Source organism: Rhipicephalus microplus, chromosome 1 (genome assembly GCF_043290135.1).
Source record: "Rhipicephalus microplus isolate Deutch F79 chromosome 1, USDA_Rmic, whole genome shotgun sequence".
Taxonomy (NCBI): domain Eukaryota; kingdom Metazoa; phylum Arthropoda; class Arachnida; order Ixodida; family Ixodidae; genus Rhipicephalus; species Rhipicephalus microplus.
The window spans coordinates 139,219,646-139,240,674 of NC_134700.1; the positions used below are offsets into that span (position 1 = coordinate 139,219,646).

General features: G+C 44.9%; 1 protein-coding gene across 2 annotated transcripts in view; it reads right to left on the reverse strand.

Moving 5' to 3' along the window:
- LOC142768829 (uncharacterized) overlaps positions 1-21,029 on the reverse strand; it is a 134,451-nt gene that overhangs the window by 37,360 nt on the left and 76,062 nt on the right. For both annotated transcript variants that reach the window (XM_075871162.1, XM_075871152.1), the window contains exon 3: positions 6,550-6,704. In XM_075871162.1, the coding sequence (XP_075727277.1) occupies positions 6,550-6,704 (155 nt within the window). The remainder of the gene's footprint in view (positions 1-6,549; positions 6,705-21,029) is intronic.

Below are 21,029 nucleotides of genomic sequence, written 5' to 3' on the forward strand. Positions count from 1 at the left end.
CCTGTACCACATTAATTTTGTGTCTCTTATTAGGTGAATACGAGACCCCTGACCCTTTCATGAATGATACAGTAGCCTTCTATGTTACCAGTAATATTTATGTGGATAAAAAACCCCACACCCAACTCTCTACTCTCAGCCAAGCGACGATAGCGAAGAACGTGCCCATTCTGTAGCAGTGTATAGGCTGAATCTGTCCTTCTAACATGACTTAGCCCTACTACACACCAATTAACACCCTCCAATTGATTGAATAGCAGCGCTACACTTGCCTCACTAGATAAGAATCTGTCGTTAAACGCTGCGAAGTTGAGGTCCCAATGGCGGCCTGTCCAGACCCAGTGATTTTAGCACACTCTGCTTCGTCGCGGATCTGACCACCACCGTGGACAGTTGCTTCGCAGCCTGCGCTGCGGCGTCACCGGTGACCACAGGTGCTAGTGCATTCCCTGAACAGGGAAAAATTGGCCACCCTGGTAGAGTATCTAGCCACTACCGCCCATATCTAGCTACCTAAAGCACCCTAAAAAGAAAGACACACAGACAAAGCTCTCTTTTTTGTGACGCTCTTTCTCTGTGTGTCTTTGTTATTGTCGTATTGTGGTGTTTCAGGCGTCTAGAATTTCCCTTCAGTATAACGAATCAACTAGCCATGCAACAAGTATTTCTTAGATACCTTCCAGATTTTTGCCGGGGACTAGTCGTGCACTAAGACCACGTCACCGACCTGATGTGGTAAGGCTCTTTGAGTGCTGCTTCGTGGGTGGAACGCAGAAGCATCAAGTTTTTCTTTAGGCAGCGCTTGCAGAAAAGATTCACCAGCGTTTGTTGATGTAGCACTCGACGTCGCAGATCGACGCTTGTCTACTGAGGTACAGCGGCAACAAGCACTGAGTTGGCCTTGGTTTTAATTGTTCGGCAGAAACCACGAAGGAAACAAAAGAAAACATTCAACGAAACAGAACGACTCAGCGCGTCAGCGCCAGTGATGATGATGATGATGATGATGATGATGATGATGATGATGACCTCTTTTGGATGGCGCTCACCCACAGAGGGGGATGGGCCAAGAACCGGGCGGCAGGATACTTAAATGAAACTAAAATGAAAATGAAGCCAATATAAATATAAATATAAATATAAATAAATAAATATGAAAAAGTAGTTAAAAAATATTACTACCAAAAAAAACAAAAATGTTTGCTGAGCAAGTGGTCAAACCATCTCTTGTTTTTGATAGACATAACTACAAATTATAAACTAAAATTTTGAAAAGGTCGGGGTTCACTAGAACGGTAATCTTTTATTTGCATTGAGCGCCAGTGGCTGGTGCTTGTGCCAGCACTCCTTCTTCTTCTTTCAATTGCAGTGACCATGTAGATAGAACAGATGCCAGACCACAGCGTACTCGTCTTAAGCTGGGATGGATAGCACATCTGCGTTCTACGTATCCATTAAGAACTGGTAGCCAAGGCAATAGTCTCGTTTATGATGTGCGTAAGGGATAATTGTGTACTGTATACTTTTTAACGGCTCGATGGCTCATCTGGGAGTCATTACCAGTGGCGTAGCCAAAAAGGCAGGAGAAGCTGCTTATCTCCACCCCCCCCCCTCCGCATAGTCCAAGTATTGTTTATCCCAAAGCCGTGGATTGTCCTTCTACTGCGACTGGTTTGCGACCACGTAGTTTATCAATGACTCAGCAGAAGGTGCTAGTGTGAGTGACTGACAGACGGACGGATTCTCGAATACCAATAAAACCCTCTGAAGCTTCGCCTCACACATCATCATTCACTTCGTAAATATGCTGTGATTTTCTTGCTTCTGCATGTGTATACTTACATGCACATATACAAACACTCAAGAATGTACATAAAGTATGGCCGAAGTTGCCTTCCCCTCCCCTATTACCCCTACGTGAAAAATATACTTTTGCTTTGCTACTTACTGGTCTCCACACCCTAGCGACATTCATTGTAGCGCACCTCTGTTGGCAATGGAACGTAGATGACAGCCCCATTCTAATTTCGATTGCTCTGCATCAAGCTTGCTGCGTGTACCCCAGGTCTGTGAAAGTCTGTTGAAGATTGCCCTTCTGAGTGCTTCATGCCGCTTGAGTTAACTAGGGGTAAAGCTGGTGGAGATACATAATTTAAAAAATTACTTCTCGAGTTTCAAAAATAATACCCTTTAGTAACTTCACCTATATTGAGGTAGTACATAGAGCTTCACAATGAAATGTTGTGCATGCTTTTGACCGACCACCAAGGCAAGCTTTTTGATGCTGAAAACTGAGTCCCCCCCCCCCAAAAAAAACTGTCATTCAGAATTTTTTAGACTTATCTGCTAAACTTCAGTGCGTAAATTATGTTTATAATGTGCCACGTCAAGAAGGTCACCAGTACATATTTTGTTTGTGTCCTTGGAATTTGCCACGTTACCAGAAAGAAATTCCAAACCGGGAACATTATTCAATATTGCTCCCGGGAAAAGCTCTTGAATAATTGATATACATAAGTAAGTCATTATTTTTAGTTGGATCACTTCTTCACCTTGCTGGAAATGCCATTTATTGAGTGCGATCCTAAATAACTTTTTGAAAAAGTTGTTGTTTGACGACTTTTAGCTCAGTCGGTGCCATACTACCGACTCTCGTAACAAGTGAGCAAAATTTTTGGAAAGAAAATAAATGACCAGGACAAGTTTCCAACTGCGAGAAACGTGAAATAGTTTACCCCCGTAACCTTGATGGTAAAAAAAAATGCTGGGTGATTTCGCAAGGCATAACCTTAATGGTTTTATTGTTTAATACATTGACATACTCCTTCGCTCCTTTTACCTCAACTAATATTTTTAGCCAATATTTTGGGGTGTTTATGAAGATGTTTATGCTTTCAGCCATTTCATTCTGTATGATACATATTTTTATTTACTATGTTTGATCATTTATTTTTGTGCGGCAAGCCAGTGCCTCTAACAAGGCTTATTAACAGTCTTGAAATGAATAAATAATTGTGCTTGCACTGTTTTTTGCTCTGTTCTCGCCTGGTGTGGTTGTGCTGACAAAATGTTTTTTGTCTTTTCCAGAAAAGTCTGCACAATGCTGTTACAATTGGTAAACAACACAGGTTCTTACGGTATCTGGAAGTTATGATATTCCTTTTGCGTATTTTAAATTGCAGGTACAAAGCCACCAAAATAAAATAAATGTTTAGACAATTTTTGTTCACACAATTTGTAGCATGTCTCTGCTGTATTTTGTCTTATGATCATGGGAAAATAAAATTTAATTTAAGTGAATAGAAAACCTGTCCTTGTTGGTTTTTAAACATTTATATTTACTTCGTAAATTTTTTGCATGTGCAGGTGCTGTCAAATGTTCCCAGGTGACGCTGCCACAGGATTAGTTGGAATAGTGGCCTGGGAAAGTTGGAATGACTTTGTACTTGCAGAAGAAAGATCTGCTGATTACGTATGCCCCATGTTGAATCTAATTGAAATATGTTTAATATTTGCGGACATGTAGCAATCGTGCTATAAATAATGTGTGATAAATGGCCCTATGGACAGATGTTGTTCCACAGCAGCCGTTATTTTATTTCTTCATCGAGGAGATCTCCGTTAAAGTTGAACGGAGTGTACATTCTACGTGTTCTACGTGATTTCTGGTGTACTATTTTCTTTTTATGGAAGTGGTTGGCAGCCTGTTACCTACGCCTTTTTACGTAATCAAGGGAGAATATTTTTTGCAGTGTAGAGGGCTCCGGAAGTTTTGACCCCTGGGGTTTCTTAACGTACGCCGAGTTTGAGCACAAGGGTCTACAGCATTTTCGTCTCCGTTGAAAATGCAGCCACAGCAGCCGGAATTCGCTCCCATGACCTGTGGTTTATTGAGGGTCCCTCTAGAGTCCTCTGACTAAGGGATTTTGGTAGTAACACGCCGTCTATTTATGTGTCGTTACACTGTTACTTTTAAACATCAAACTTCTCGCTAAGCATGCGACCGCTTTGTAGATGGCGCTGATCGCCATGGTCGTGTCCCCTGGCCACATGGGCGCAGAATTGTTGTGACCTAAGTTCTTGGTTTTTTTTCTCCCTGAAATCATATTTTAAAATCAGCTTTGACGCAACGAACTCGTTTGTTTGACAATACAGCAACATTGTAATCCCTTAGAAATTCAATCGGAGGTCATGCCCTGAAATAAAATCTACTGCACGTGTTTCCTTTGATTCTTTCCTGTCAGTACTCTAGAAATGACAAAGTAATCACTTTGTTAACTTCCTTAGTCTTTCTATTACTTGTTTACCCCTACATTTTCTTTGAGCGTGGTAGTGTCAGCTTCCTTCATATGTTATTCTAAAGCTACTTCATGCTGCCAAGATGCATGAAAATGACTTTGAAGAGATGTGCGTAAATAAAAGGAGTGGAATTTTATTCCAATACTTCACATATGCACACAGGGAAGCTGCTACCAAGTTGTGTGACGTGGTGAGATATGCAAATCAAGCTCAGTGAAACGAAATACAATTTTTTCACCACCACCGTGTGTGAACCGGTAACATTCATATTGATTCGCGAAGCATATTCATATTACGGAAGTGAAAAAATTTGGAAAACAAGTTTTCACTCAATACAGTGTCTTTGCGGATAGAACAGCTTGTATATACACAGGTGTCTGGCTAAAATACGCCCACAGCCGTGTCAGTCCAACGAGTTTAGTGCGCACCTCGCGCTTACTGTGTTGTTACTACTGGACTTCACACACAATTGCCAAAACCACGAGAAGATAGCCAAATAATGGCCAAGCCAAAATGCCAAAGTAGCCAGCTTCACCACATATGAACACCGACAAATACTTAGTTCTCTTTGTTATTAAGCCAGCTCTTAGGAGGCGCTACTTCAATCCGCTTGGTATTAATCCGCTAGTAGAGACGTAGTGGTTGGCAATGAGGTTATTTCGGTGGCCTTGAAAAGTCTAGGTGATGTTGCTGTTGGTTGGTCTTGCTCACGACTGGGGCCACGTGAAATTTTCTCACGTTAAATACCACCGGCCACGCACTGAGGCAGTGGCGCGTCGGCTACGAAAGCACAGCTTATTTTTATTACTGAGAGCCTACATATTACAGTTTTCCACGACTACTTATTTTAATCGGGAGAGTAGTAGACGTAAACATCCACGTAAATTATCTACAGATCTACAAAACTATCAATGCGAGACGTTTGCGCACATTGTATTTTTAGGTGTTGTCTCAGGCTTCATCTTTCCGCCAGAAATCTCAAAAGAATAGCAATAAACACTCACTGGGAAAAGGTGGAATCATTTGGATTTCTCCAATAAACAGCGAGTACGACCCTTTTCCGGTCTTTACCGAAATAGAATACTTCAAGGGATCACTAATTTATTGGCTGGCTGGGAATATATGAAATATACCACACGTTAACAGTGTCTCGTAAGCCACAGGCTTACAATAAATTCCAAAATTTCTTTTCACGCACGGTTTGAGAGGCATCAAGACACGTGGGGCCTGCCGGAGTGTGAGGAGACACCCAAATATACGGTTCCCTTGCAGCACTGGGGCAGGCCCGCTTTAAAGAGTTTTAAGGGTGGATAGGCAGAAATGCAGGTGTTCCGTATTGATGTGTTTTTGTTGTTGTGGATATGTATTTCTGTGTGCAAACATTGTAGAAAACTGCAACATGTTCTTGTCTTGTTTCGTTGTGTGGCGTCGTCACAGTTTCTGTGGTGATCTTTTGTCTAATATAAAAATCTGGTGTATTGAAAAAACACATAATTAAACTACAAATTTTGAAGGCTTGCAAACCTATAAAAATCGAAATAAACCCGGTGTTTTTGCTTGAACAAAAAATCCCAAGTCAAATAGCTCGAGTTGTATCAATGCCTAGAACATTATTTTAGGGCTTCCACTTCTTGTCATCTCTCGCTTTCTGATCAGCGTTTTTCTTTGTTGCAAAAAATAAAACGTAGAACTAGCACCAAATATTCTCAGTTCTTCAATGCTTTTCCTAATCAGAAATTTCCTGCAATGAAGTACGGCTTGTTCTGCAGAAACGTTTCAATTTATTACCCCAAAATTCAGTTTCACGGTGAGTACAACGAATTTAGGTGGTTTAAAGACCTTCACTGCCATAAAGCATGATTTGTGCGTCGGTAGGCTAGTGAAAAACCCTGTAGAGTTTGTCACGTTTTGATATTCTCGAAGACACCATCGATTTGGTCACGTAAGCCTTTCGTTTCTTCTCGTCCTCGCATGTATGTACCAATGGCGTATTATACTATATATTGATGTAATAGGCACTATTTGTTGTTGGAAATGTCACTTTAGCTCGTGCCCTGCGTTGTGTTGCCGTGTCAATGATCTGTCATGGCAATAACTGAGCTTTACAAAATTGAGGCGCGTCGTGCCTTTCAGTAAAGCCTCCTCTCCGTTTACGTTGAACGTAATGTGAGTCTATACTTGCGAGTCAGTAATAAAAATGAACACATAAATGTGTACACGTTCAAACTTACACAACCAAGGACAACTTACGGCTTGGCTGCTGTCAGGTTGTACCATCGTGTTCTGTACTCAGCTCGATGTGTGGATTCGTCAAGCTTCATCCGGGTAGCCATAATACACGAAGAGTTGGTGGTATTAAAATTGCGGTATTGAACAAACATATGTTTGCCATATCCTGCAACAAACTGCATTGATATCAAGCTTTTGTGAGTACGCATATTATTCACAAAATATTTTGGTGTAAAGCTAACATGACAATCAAGAATACCTTAGTAGTCACCGTTACTTATGTCACAAATGTTATATTCAGATGCTTTTAATTAGATCATGGAAGGCACAGACGGTGTTTGTAAAGCAATTCTTGACAAAATGCCTCGGTAGCTGTATCACGAATGTAGTAAAACAAAACAGCTATATAATAAAGAAGTGCACAAACAAGGGCTAGTTTTCTGCGTTAGACACGATAGTAATGTGATCTAACAGGTGATCATACTACGAAAAGTATATGGCAAGCTGTTAGATAAAATTGTAATGTGAATGCTAACAAAGAGAAGCGGACGAAAATATACCTTGAAGTGGGAATAGACCGAACCTGCGACTTTTGACTAAAGTGTTCGATTTTGTACCAACTCTTGTACAACGAAAGTTATACCCCGTTCATTTTATGGGGTAAATGTCCAATCAACGTGGGAGCTTCAGTCAGCGCTGCCAGTAGCTGTTACGGGGAGTGTAGAACCCTCGTTACGGTGCCCGCCAGACACTCTGAAAGAACCTAGACATAGACATGGCACTGGGGGTAGGCTCGACGACCGATCCAACTGGTTGGTCAGCTCGGTAGTGGCACGAACAATCAGCAATAATTTGGAGGCATGCAGATTTGTAGGCAACTGTGTAGGTGTACTGGTGAAGACGCAACGGCCAACGACCAAGTTGTTGAGTTGGGTCCTTCAGGGAGAAAGCCAACAGAGGGCGTGATGATATGTGACGACAAGGAATGGGTGCCATACCAGTAAGGAGAATCTTCAAAGCCGCCTAGACAAGAGCAAGACATTCCCGTTCTGTTATAGAGTAGTTATAGGCTCAGACTTCGAAAGGAGCTGACTGGCATATGCAGAGTCACGATCAGTGCCCTGCTGGGTTTACGCAAAAACTGCGTAGTTGCCGTGAACGCTAGCGTCTGTGCGCACTTCTCTAGGAGCATCACGGCCGAAATTCGCAAGTATCAGAGAGGCTGTTATAGCGGCGATTAGTTGAAAGCAGGCGTCATCTTGAACATGACCTCAACAAAGAGGGACGCCACGCTTCAGAATATCACTGAGTGGGCATGCGAGTGCCACAGTCTTTCACGAACTGACGAGGGAAGACGACGATGATGTTCTGAAGCACTACCTGTGTTGAACTAGCTCGTCATTTTTCGCTGTTTTTCCCAGTCTGACAGTTTTTTAGTACTTGTTTGTGCTACGTACTCACATCGTGATGACCTGAAGGTCCCCAGGTCTCCACACAAGCACGTCAAACGGACTTCTAGACAGCTTGTGCCTTACACCCCCCCCCTTCACGGAACATCACCGCCAGCTGCACTGGATGCCGCATATATGGCAGCGGTGGCTGCTACTACTCATGCAGCCTGTGTAGAAGGAACTACAGACCATGGCACTGTGATCAAAAGACTACAGGACGAACAATACGGCTCATATTAGGCGGATGAAAATGCAGAGAATATCAACCAGGCATCCTTCAGAGTGGTGTCTTACAAGAAATAAAGATGTACAGGTGTTCCTGTTGTCTTCAGACCTACAACAGATAGAGGAAGCTTATGGAAATTCAAACCTAACACTGTCGCATCAGCCGTTTTAATTTCGGCGCAATAGAATGTTCTCTACCGTCTCCTCACGCAGGATAGAAGCCTGATGGTCACAGTGTTGACCCTGCCGGCCGCCAACCATATACTAATGGTGACTGAATTAGCAGATGTACCTTTTGAAGCCCGGGTCTCGTACCCTTACACAGCATACTATGGCGACATACAAGATGTCCCTCTGAGTTACTCAAATTTTTTTTTATTCATACTGGCAGCCCAGGGGCCAATACAGGAGTAGCGGTTACATATCTGGCATGTACAAGGAACATGTGTGGAAACAAGTTTCGCACTGTATGCTCAAGACGCACACTATATGGAAATAACAAAACAAAATCGCAAAATTATATCAGAATACATCCCGCATAGGTCACGGATAAAAAAAAACGTTCGAATACATATCGTACACGTCACCAAAAAGAGAAAAAAGATTTCAAGTGATATAGTAGATATTGAACATATTGATATAGTACATTGAACATATTCAACCAACAAGAAACAAGCAATTTGGTTACAAATATTCTGAAAAAGCCTTTTCGAACCTTTGTAAATCGCAATGTTCGACTATGTATTGAGGTAATTGATTCCAGCCATCGATGCTCCGAACCAAAAACGAATACTTGAATAAATATGTTCTGTAGCTAAGTGGTGTGATATGTTTCGAGTCTTTTGTTCTGGATGTGGTAAATGGCCGTAGTGCGATGTGTTGCTTTAGGTGAACCTTGTAGTCTCCATTGAGTATGTGAAAAAAAATATCAGCCGATTATGTTGCATTTTTTGTTTCACCGTCATTTAACCGGCTCTCTCTCTAAGCTCACTAATAGTATGAGTTCTTGAATAGGAGTTGAAGTTGAACCGTAAGGCTTTGTTTTGTATACGCTCACATTTTAATGCATTTGTTTTGGTGTATGGTTCCCATAGATGACTTGCGTAGGTCAGTACTGGAAGAATAGCCATTTTGTACGCCATTGTTTTAGCTTCCGGGGTGGCATCGTGAAGTTTTCGTCGTAACAACCAAAGTTTACGCATGGCTTTATTCCAAACACTGTCAACATGCATGGACCAGTTCAAATCATGTGTAAGATGAACACCTAGATACTTAACATTCTTTATTTCAGTCATCACTGTGCCTTTATTGCTGTGAGAAAAGGATAACGGGTCTTTTTTACGTGTCATGCGCATGAAGAGAGTTTTTGATGCATTCAGTTCCATTTGCCATTCGTCGCACCAAAGACTGATTTTTTGTAAATGGTTATCAAGCTCCAGCTGATTGTCACAGGAGCTTATCTTCGCGTGCACAATGGTGTCATCTGCATAATGTTTTATAGATATTTGCAGAAAAAATCGGCACCCATGTCACTGATATAGATAGAGAAAAGTAAAGGGCCTATTACGGACCCTCGCGGCACGCCTGATCTGACTGGTTTATTGGTACTGGAGACATTATTTAATTCAACAAATTGTTGTCTATTTAACAAATATGCCTCTATCCATTTTAATAGCTGACTGCCACCACTCAAACAAGACAACTTTTTTAAGCAACTTTCTGTGAGATATTTTATGGAATGCTTTTAGAAAATCTCTAAATATGATGTCTACTTGATATTTTTCATCTAAACACTGACCAATTTCATGCGTAATCTCAGTAAGAATTGAAATTGTGGAATACCCTTTGCGAAACTTGTGCTGATTATTACCTAAAATACCATTTTCTTCTACAAACTTCATTAGGTGAGTAGTCAAAATGTGCTCCAGTGTTTTTTACAACAAGTACTTGTCAAGGAAATTGGTCGAAAATTCATGAAGTCATATTTGGAACCCTGTTTATGGATCGGTATTACCTTGGCACGCCTACAATTTATCGGAACGTCCCGGATTGAAGTGATTTTGTGAAAATGTCCAACAGATAAAATGAACACCACTCGGCGTAACGCCTTAAAGAGGCGTTGAGAATTTGATCAGGTCCAGGGCATTTTTTCACATCTACTTTAAGTAAGAGACCCAGAATGCCGTCTTGTGTTATATTTAGCTCAGGTAGACATTGCTCATTAGAAATTCGCACTTGAGGAGTTGAATCATCGTCCATAATACAGACCGATTCAAAATATTCATTGAATCGGCAAGCGATCTTATAATTATCCTTGATAGTTACATTATCGTTCTTCCAAAATTGGATGCCAAGTTTTGGTCCTAAAAGGTACCTCCAAAACTTTACCAATGATGTTTTAATGAAATTGGTAAGATTTCATTTATGTACCTGTGTTTCGCTTGAATAATGTGCATTTTGAGTTCTTGAGAAAGGGAACTGACGTAATGACGTGTTTTTGTTGACAATGATTTTTTAACCCTCGTTCTTTTCAAGAGTCGTTTTTTCTGAATTATTTTTCACGTAATCCATGCGTTTTTCCTGTTAACTTTCTTGGTACGTTTTGGAAAAAATAGTTCTATTGCTTTCAAAACAATGCATTTAAACATGTTAGATGCATCATTTACTGATGTAGTATTCAGAGAGATATATACGGAGTGAAAGCATCATATCCCTGCTCTAAATGATCTATTGCTCCAGTATCATCTGCTTTAGAAAAATCGAGCGTGATCACCATTTTGTGATGAGATATCCCTTCTAATACTTCACATTGATATTTGGATTGCGCGGAAGATCTGCTAAGAAGACCAAGTCGAGCAGTGATTCTCCTGATTCGTGGATTCGCGTAGGTGCAGTTACAATTTGTGTTAAGTCAAGGAAGAAAGCTAGATCAAAAAGACCTCGAGACACAGCTTGTTCATTTTGACCTTCCTGATAATTCACCCAATCGATATGCGGTAAATTGAAGTCTCCAGCCAGTATGATCTTATGATTAGAATGGCTCAACTTATCAGTTAAGAAATTATTAAGAAGTATCATATATTCTTCAGGGGTGCCAGGTGGGCGATACACTGCGATGACTACAAAATACTGCCCATTCATTTGTATCGTTCACGCAACGCATTCTAATTCCGGTGGGGTGAAAAATTTCAGTGCAATGAATTGAAGTTTTGTGAACAATCGCAAAACCTCCTCCCCTGGATCCTCGGTCTTCGCGAGAGGCAGTATAATTGGGAGGCAAGAACTCTGTATTTTTAACTGATTCGCTTAACCAGGTTTCTGTCATGATTACAAGATCAGGTTCATGTTCGAAGAGCACAGCCTCAAAGAGTGATGACTTATTACAGATACTACGTGCATTAACATTCATAACTGCTATGTTGTCAACAAAAATTTCCACTGCTGTCAAATCTGGTGTCTTTCTCGTAATGGCGAGCGTTTCGCCACTCTTTACGTGAATCAGTGGAATCGTCCCAGTAATACGCCTTGCCGTCTACGTAGAGCTTATCGTAAGCTAGGCGCACCCGCTTTCCACTCAACTTCTCGTCTTTAGCGCTTTCCCAAAGGCACTTCCTGTTTGTAGCACGCGTGATGAATGTTTGCAAGACTATCCACGTAATCAGGGTGTCGTAACAGCAAGAAAACACCACCTACAGCAGAAGAAGGTGGCCAGGTCAAAGAGAGACGTCGTGAACCTGTTATTTTAGAATTCGTAAAGGATTCACCACTACCTAAACGAGTTACACTTGGATCCTGTAGCTACCCGGTAGCCGAGAACGTCGGGGCAGCTACACAGTTTTATAAGTGCCAGAGGCTTGGTGGTATATTGAGACATTGCAATGGCCCGGTGCGCTGCAAAGTCTCTGCTGGTCCTCATTCACACAAAGAGTGTATCTGAAGAGCTCAACCTAAATATGCTAACTGCGGTGGTCTCTACCCTGCTCCATATGGAGGCTACGTTAAAAGAAGGCTGCTACACTTGTACTTTTGTAGGATGAAGCGCAAGAGAAATCACCTTGACAAAATAAATCATTACCTATTTCAGAAGTTATAAAACGAATGTGAAAGCCTTCTCCCAGAAAAGACCATCACATAGCCAAAAGGCATGTAGTAACTCGTACGCCGATGTGACGAAAAAGAAACGTGGGAAGTCGAATGGCACCCCGCATCTTTCAAAACCACCGCAACGCGTCTCGCAAGATCCACCAGTCGAGTACAGACGTCACAAGTGGCTGCCACCGCAACATGACAGGGGGATCTCTGAAAGGCAACAACACGAAAACACAGACCAAGATTTTGCAAGCATACTGATTCCGATGTTGCTCGCAACTCTCAAAGCTCTTGTCCGCGCAAATCCTTCATCAAGAGGTCTCTCACAGGTAGAAGCAATTCTTAAAATGGAGCCGTGGGCGTTGATGTCTTACGCTCTGTAGGGGCGAACTCTCTCTCCGTTGTACTCATGGCTTCCCGAACAACGTCTTCACCTGAACTGATCATTCACAGAATCTGTCGCCAATGCACTATAATCCAGTGTGTTGGAAGTGTTGAGGCTGTTGGGCCCAGAACCCCACAGAAGAGACGCAGAGCCAGACCGGGCCTCTTCCTTTATTGACCGGAAGCCGGGCCGCAAAAGCCCACTGCTAGCGGCTGCCGCGTGCGACTCAGCCCACACTAGATCGTCGTCTCCCTCTTCCTTCTGTCATTGGCAGGCTCGCGGCTATCGCTCCCAAACTGCCCCCTCCCCTTTGGCGAAAGTGGAGAGAGGGACGTGATGCGGTAACTGCTTAGCCTGGTTACGACGGACTGCACGTGGCGCACAAGCCCACATGCCGGCGCAATCAGTCCACAGCACTAAGTGGGACTTCAGGAGCTGCTGACCTCTCGTACTGTCCTTGTAGGTTCTGCGCCTTTACGTCTGGCCTGCTGCTTGGTGCGCGAGGTGGAAGCGCCAGAGTGTACACACTTGCCATCATCCTTTGAACCTTTGGCTCCTGCACCATTCCTGTCTCGCTTTAGCTTTCCTTGCCTGACGAATTCTTCGACCTTCACTTGATGCTTCTTACCGCTGAAGTGCCTCCCGAGGTCGTCGCAGTGAATGAGCGCTGACGTTTAGCCGATGCCATTTTGCGTGGTCACCGCGTTTCATTCGTTACCAGTGCTATCAGCCTGGTAACCGTATTCTGCGCCGAAGTCGTGCGTATTCCTCACCGTCTCGTCATGCACTGTGGGGTTGTCCGAAACGTCATGCTCCCCTCTACCACCTTCAGCACACTCCTGGCCCATGCCATCAGCGTTGTCTACGTCATGAATGATCTGGATCATCGGCGTCTAGACATTTCATGTCCTCATCCCACTGGGCGCCTTGCGGCGTGCCGTCGCGCTGCTTGTATTCGACTTCATCGTCGGCAGCTGCTTCCCAGTTTTCAGCGGCTTCTCCTTCTACGTGGTCTTCTCTAGCATCTGCATCAGCGATCTCCTTCTCACGATCCCGGAACTCTACGACCTCTTTCAGGTCCTGCGACTCATCGACAGCTTCACCGTCAAGCTAAGCAACCTCATCATCACAATGCTGAAAGTTTTCGACTTCTACATCGCCTTCCTGGGACTCTCAGGCCTCTTTCTCAACAATCTCCTCCTCCAACCCCATGAGCTCTTAAACGTTCACGTTCTCCGCACTTTGGTCGGCGCAACCTTATTAGCCCCCCGGAGTCACTTCATCGCCCACCTCCTCCGCGTCCACAGCACCGTCCAAGTTTCCTTACCAACTTTCTCGGTCTCGCCAGCCATGGAGTCATTCTCCTCGGCAGCGTTGTTGCAGTACCCCTCTGCCACTGCTCCATGAATGCGCCGCGTGTAATTATCTTTTTTGTTCCTTTGCTTCTTCGTTTTCTTTACGCCACTATTAGTGCAATGAGCAGCCCTTGCCCTGGCCGCAGCGCCGGCTCTTCTCACGTTGTACTCTGATGTGCCATTTGCTGCCTTGCCAACTGCGGCGGCACTCTTGTCACTGATCCGAGCCTCACCAGTCTCTAATACGTCCCAGGAACTCGCGTACCTCCTCGCTCCTCGGCGACAGTCGCGACGGCCAGAGATGCCAGCTCAGTACTCAGGCGCCCGACAGCTCGCTCGTATCCTGCTCGTACCCGCTCGTGCCGCGGGTCGCTCGCCCGTAGTGGTGAGGCCGAGGCAGATGGTGAGGCACACGGGGGCCCGACAGGAACGTCAGGAGGTGGTGGGTCATGGTGGTGCTCCCGAAGGGCAGCCTCCTGAACTTTCAGGGTAAGTGGGCAAGCTCCTCGATAGAGGGGAGCAGCCCAAGAGGTGTCGCTAGAAACGGGGGTAGCATCGTCGCATAATGTGTGAGACCTTGAGGGCCCCAGGAGCAATGGGGTCTGCATGACGGAAGAGCTCCTCTATGGCTCGAACATAATCGCGCAGATCCTCCGCTGGTTGTTGCGTTGGGGCGTCAAGCTCACGCCGGACATGGTAGTCGTACGTTCTTTCCAGAATGCCGTGACGAATTCGTTCTAGGACTGGAAGGGAGGTTTAAAACGCCGCCATCGTTCTGCAGCCCCAAGCAGGGCAACTGGGAGGATCCGCCGAAGGATGTCGGTCTGTGAGAAGCCGCTGACGTTCGACAAAACGAAAAGCTCGTCAACGAAATCGGTGACTGATTCCCTGGTCTTGACCGGAAAAAGTGGGCAAGGTCAGTGATGTCGTCTGGGCCAAGGTCACAGAAAGTCTTGAAGTCTGTCGCCCAGGGGCAGAGTTCTTCCTGTTGGGCGCCAAATTATAGGGAGTTTTCAAGGCTGCCCGCTCTATATTTCAGCAGGGAAAAAGTGGAGCCAGACTAGAAAACTTCGTTATGAACCGGAACCCGGGCCGCAACTGCCTGCTGCCAGCGACTGCCACGTACCGCTCAGCGCTGTTACGTTTGGCCTGGCGGTTTGTCTGGGCAGATGCCATTGTGCATAAGCCAGTCTGCTGGGAAGATTTCAACCCCATCGACACTCAGTCAGCAATACGCTGTGCTGTAGGGGTTCCAGGTAGTTCTCTCTAGTCGGGTCTCAACAAAAACTTCGTGAGACAACCCCTTTGTTGAACGGGCTCGAACAGTGTGAGGTGGTGCCACATTGGCTGTCCTCATGAAGACAAGATCTCGACTCGGCTATTGTCATCTACGAGAAGCCATCGCGAAACTCTGACAGTTCGGAAGCGTGGCAAGGTGTCAAAGAAGCCATTTTCAGGGATCGAGCGTTTGGACTGCCATTTTTCGAGAGAGTCCTGGAAGCCTGTAGCTGGAAGCAGCCATTGACTGCTGCTGGCGTTCGTGTCCGGCCATCTCCCCGTAGGAGCTCAACTTTCCCTCTCCTGACTCTACCTCCTCACCTTGTGGTGTCTTCAAGGCCTGGGCTGTGTGCGTCATTGTGTGGTGCACATGACCATTGGACATTTTCCCCCACGTTCTTGTTCTCACGAGTGGCCCAATTTCTACACCCTTTCTGCTGGGTGGACCACTGAGACATCGCGTCACCTAATTCGCGGCAACAGTGGTCACCGCCTTCTTCGGACTGCCGTATGAAGAATCAAAGGGCTATAAAAGCCGAAGCATTTTGTAAATAAGAGCTGAATCTTCTAAATATTTGTACAGTTCCCATCTTTCAACTATCACGTAAATAAATCTTCGTTCTATCTCTCTTACGAACGCGTCTCCTCACTGGCGAAGATCGATTATGTGGACGACGGCGGGGAGCCAGCTACATTGAAGAGTCCCGCCGTACCTGCTATCGACCTCGATACCCTTCACAAACTCAATACCATTTACAGCGCACACCCGATCGTCATCGCCCTCTTCCTTTTCTGATTAGCAGACTCGCTACCGCCACTCCCATAAGAGGAACGCTCGTGGCCTTCACTCGATGCTCTCAGACTTCCTGCGACTGGTGCGATAATATCAATTCCCTTTCATTTTGATTTCTGAATCGCACGTCGAGCAAAATTTTAGACTGAACGAATCACTCAAAGTGGCCTGATGGTATAAGCAAATTACTCCTCAGCTTTCGTATAGACATTCCAGCGTCCGCGGAAGACATCCTGCTCCACTGCAACAACGAATATGTGTGCCATAACAATAATAGGTAAACGGGAATACACGCACATCGGAGTATAGCTGGAACCGGGCAGGCCTTTAAACGCTTAGATGCTTGAAAACCTAATTCCAAGGACACCTTCCCCACACATAATCTGTGCAGACTTCAATGCTCGCAATGAAATTTGGGGCAGCTCACACACAGAAGCAATGCTTGTGGAGCTGCTCTCAAAACAATCAATTTAACCTCTAAACGACGGTAGCATCACCTACCTACGAGGCACCGCGACTACCAGCAACATCGACGTGACCTTCGTAACAAGTTCAGTCGCTCGCAACATTGACTGGTGCACCGACTTCGAAACGAGTGGGAGTGATCACTACCCAATCGTGATATCAGCTGCTGGTGCAAATATGGCTTCAAGGAGAAACGTCATGAGATCTACAGATAGGAATGCGTATGAAGACGCACTAGGCAAGGGAGCCACTGCCGCTACAAAGGATGATGAATTACTCGCTATCATGACTCATTGCCTGAAAGAATGCACGCATGTTTCAACTAAAAAACAACAGATTTCAACAAATGATGAGGAGTTTTCAAGCCTGTGTGCTATTCGCAAGCGAGCTTAAAAGAGAGTTCTGAATTCATGAATTCAACCCTTTTGAACTTCATGTCCAGATTTCAAAAAGTAAGCCTAAAAAAATAGGATGCTGAAGCGCAACCGCTAAACATTTCCTAATATTTGTTTTGTGAAAAAACAACTTCAAGCCACACGAACACAAGTGGAGCCAGAAGCAGGCCACAAGTACGAATATTAGACAAATGTGTGTACTACCCATCATTCCCATGCTCGCTGAAGCGCCGTGTGTTCCAGCTCCCATAGATACTAGCGCCAGAGTTCCCTCTAGTGTTATATTATGAAATTCTATGCTGGTAAGCAGCCGGCAAGTTACACCTCTCTAAGGCCTGTCGCCCTACTGAGTTGCGTTGGTAAGCTCATATAGCGATTGATTCATAAACGATTTACGTGGTTCCTAGGAAAGGCAACGAATTTGCACAAGAAAGAAATGGGTTCCACAAAGGCAGTTCGACTATCGATTACGTCTTCGCACGTGTCTCTTCCCTTAATAAGGACCTCTTCGCAGGTCGAATCCCGACAGCCGTATTCCTTCACATCAAGGCAGCTTTTAACTCGCTCTTTCACCATGCCATTCTCGCAACCGCGAACGATCTTGGCCTAGGGGGGAAGCTATAAAAATAAATTTAATACTTCTAACAGAGCGGAAAATATATGAACACTCCAAACGGCCCAACACATTTCTATACAGTGAAGAAGGGTGTACCCCAAGGGGCCATGCTCATCCCGCTCCTTTCAACCTTACCCTGATACACATAACAAAAACACTTCCTCGAGGAGTACACGTCACCATTTGCGCCGATGGCATCTGTGTTAAGAGCGCTTCAAGCTCACGTTACATCACCAAACAGCGACTTCAAAAAGCTTTACAGAACATCACCACATATTTAGCTCCTCGAGACATGAATCTTTTACCCGAAAAGAGCACGACATTGCTTTCACAGGAAACAAAAGGTGCAAGCAGGCACTACTACTTGGTGGATGGCCACTGACGTATGTTCAGTCTCAAAGTTTTGTGGGAATCGTCATCGACTGAAATCTATTTTTCCTTGTATCTTCAGGTGAAAAAAAGTTTGAATTAGAATAGTGAGCAACTGAATACTTCAAATTCATGGCGAAAACACGATGGGAATGTAAATGCCGCTCAATGATGGTGCTTGAGAAAGAATATATTGAAGGAATATTACGCTAACTTCTACCGGTGCTTCACCAATTATATCCAGTAAATAAGAGAATTTCGGTAGCCGCACCCAACGGCTGCCTACGAATATGTAGGGCTCCCGAAGAGCTCATCAGCATTGGGAGCCATAGCGGAAGCTGGATGTCTTCCACTGGATATCATTTGTATCCAAGAAACCGTGCGTACTCATTTTCGACATGTATTACAAGGTAAAAAGTTGGCCCCGTATCTGCATGTTACACTGCAAATGCCGTCTAAAGACGATAGTCATGCGTCTGAAGAAGGTAAAGAAAACGTTTATTTGATAATGCGCGCAAGAAAATTGTTGAATGGTATTCTGGAGGCGCTGCATTAGAGTGCCTCGAGCACGCAGCGGAGGCGAACGAGTGCATGAAGTCGCGTCATACGTGTGACATAAGCACTCTCTGACAGATATCTTAGAAAACTAAGCGCCCGGCGTGTGCGCCCCTCTCAGAGATGATAATGTGTAGAACGCAAGGCGACGGGTAGGTGCTACCAACGTGGCGTCTTAGCAAAGCGTTGGAAACACTTGCCTTTTGAAGGAAGTGTTGCTTGGTCAGCGCAACGTGATAAACGCTACGGTCCTTAAAACAACATTTCTATGCCTTTTCTAGTAAGAAACACACATACAGAATACCGACGTATTGTTATGGTGCCTCAGATGTGCACAATACTTGCTTTTAAATTGACAATCGCAGAAGTAAGAACGCGGAATCTTGAGCCATTTTAGCGGGCGGTAATGTCGGCCGTTTGGAGTATCGTTCGGCCACTTCGGTGCCGTTTAGGGTACCGTCAAGGGAGGACAGACAGGCAGACAGACAGACATACAGACAGACATACAGACAGACAGACAGACAGTCAGACCAAAGTTTTTGCGTCGAATGTCCCCAAGAAAATTATCGTGTTTAAAAGCATTTTCTGTACCGAGTTCGTCTAACGCACAACAATTCTGTTTTCGGCCAAGCTGTGAGAATGCTTGAACTCTCCCCTGTTAGCCAGCCAAAAAATCAATGCTTGCAACATTTTCTCCTTGGACGCTTTCACCTCTAACTATGGCCCCTGTATTCAGAAACGCTCCTCAACTCGAATTTCATCCTACACATGATTGAGTTGAGCACTACTCCACTGCTCGACTGAAATTCACGCTGCCATTCTCAAAACTCACTGCAGAATAGTGCCGATATGCAGTGACTTGGTCTGCCAAGAGACGGCGCTCTCATCGACTTTTTGAAGTCGAGGAGAGCCCTTGAGTGAAAGAGCGCTTGTGAAGACGCGGGTACGACAAGTTGTACTTGGTAATAAAGGGGCAAAGAGATGAATCTCAGAGGCTGCGCTTTTGCAGACTACTCTCCTCTTCTTGGCCGTGAACTATGCTCAGCACTCGCATATTTCCACCAGCTCCTCAACCACTCATGAGACTTATGCTAATGAACTTCATATCCCTTCCATAAGACAAATGCTGTCCTGTCAGTGCAACGTAAGACATCCTGGACGGCAGCATAACTTTATGACACCGAAGAAGCTGTTCTTTAAATCTTGCACGAAACACCACTGATGGGTAATTTTTACCGACTCCAAAGGATCAACAGATACAGTTCAACCTCATAAAAAAACAAATTATCACCTCATTTTATTCGACATAGCATACTTACATCACCTGGATATTACGGCAGGGAACTCACATCTCGCATGTCAGTGAATACTGGCTCATTGTGATATTTTCGCCAAAAACAAAAATTGGCAGATCCCACGTACAGCGGGAATTAATGGTATGCGAAGCACGAATGAGAAATGTTGATATATCACTTTAAAGTTAGCACAACGTAATAGGGGGAGGTAAATGATGCCGTGTCATGACATGACTTTCGTGTAATTATTATCATGTTTGGATGTGTCGTTTACCTTCGGCATATATTCACGTCACGTGATACCAAATTTAGTATATGTGGAGCGAGCGAAGCAGCCGCGAGCACGCCACTAGCGTGGTATGTCGTCATGTCCTTACATGACACGAGTGTCAGGATTATCATGTGTGCACCAATCATATATTCTTTCATTCATTGTCGTCACGTACCTCCTAATTTAATGTATGCAGAGCAAGCAAAACGGCCGCGAGAGCATCATGAAGTGCCCAATGTACTCAAATGTAGCGCTGACGTGCGCGCACGCTGGGCACAGCGACGCCACGTTAGCAAAATGTGAGCACTGTATAGTCTGACGCAAGGCGGGACCAGCGCTTGTCGGCGTGGCCTGACGGCAACCGGCGCGAACTGCGACATGCTGTATTTCGTGCCGATGCATTACTCAGACAACACTGCGTCTCCCTCTTTCTGTGATGGAGGGACGCCGAAAGCGCTGAAACACGCACGCGTCAAAGCGACGCAGCGCGGCGCGTGGCAACGCCGGCGTGCCGCAATAAAATGAATGCCAGTGAGCACGCGCACCGCGTCCCATCAAAATGTACTGGCGCTTCAACTGTTGCATGTAGTCATGTGCTCACATAGCACGAACCTCATGACTATCATGTTTGCATTGGTCTCATACCTTCGTAATCCATTGGCGTCACGTAATACCAAATTCGGCCTATGTGAAGCTACCGAAACGGCCATGAGTTTTAAGTGTGAATACACTTTATAAGCGACCCCAAACCATCCACCGCGGTCGGCGGCGTCCGCAGTCTTCTCTCTATCTTTAAAAGAAAGAGGACTTGGCGGGCCGCAGCGCGACGCTATACCGAATAAGCCACGGACGCGACGCTGATATCGGTGTCAGTAACGCGCCTTATACCCCCTCCCCCTTCGCTAGCTCCTCCACTCTCCTCGCTCGCTGCAGCTGGGCACGCACCCCTCTCTCTCGCG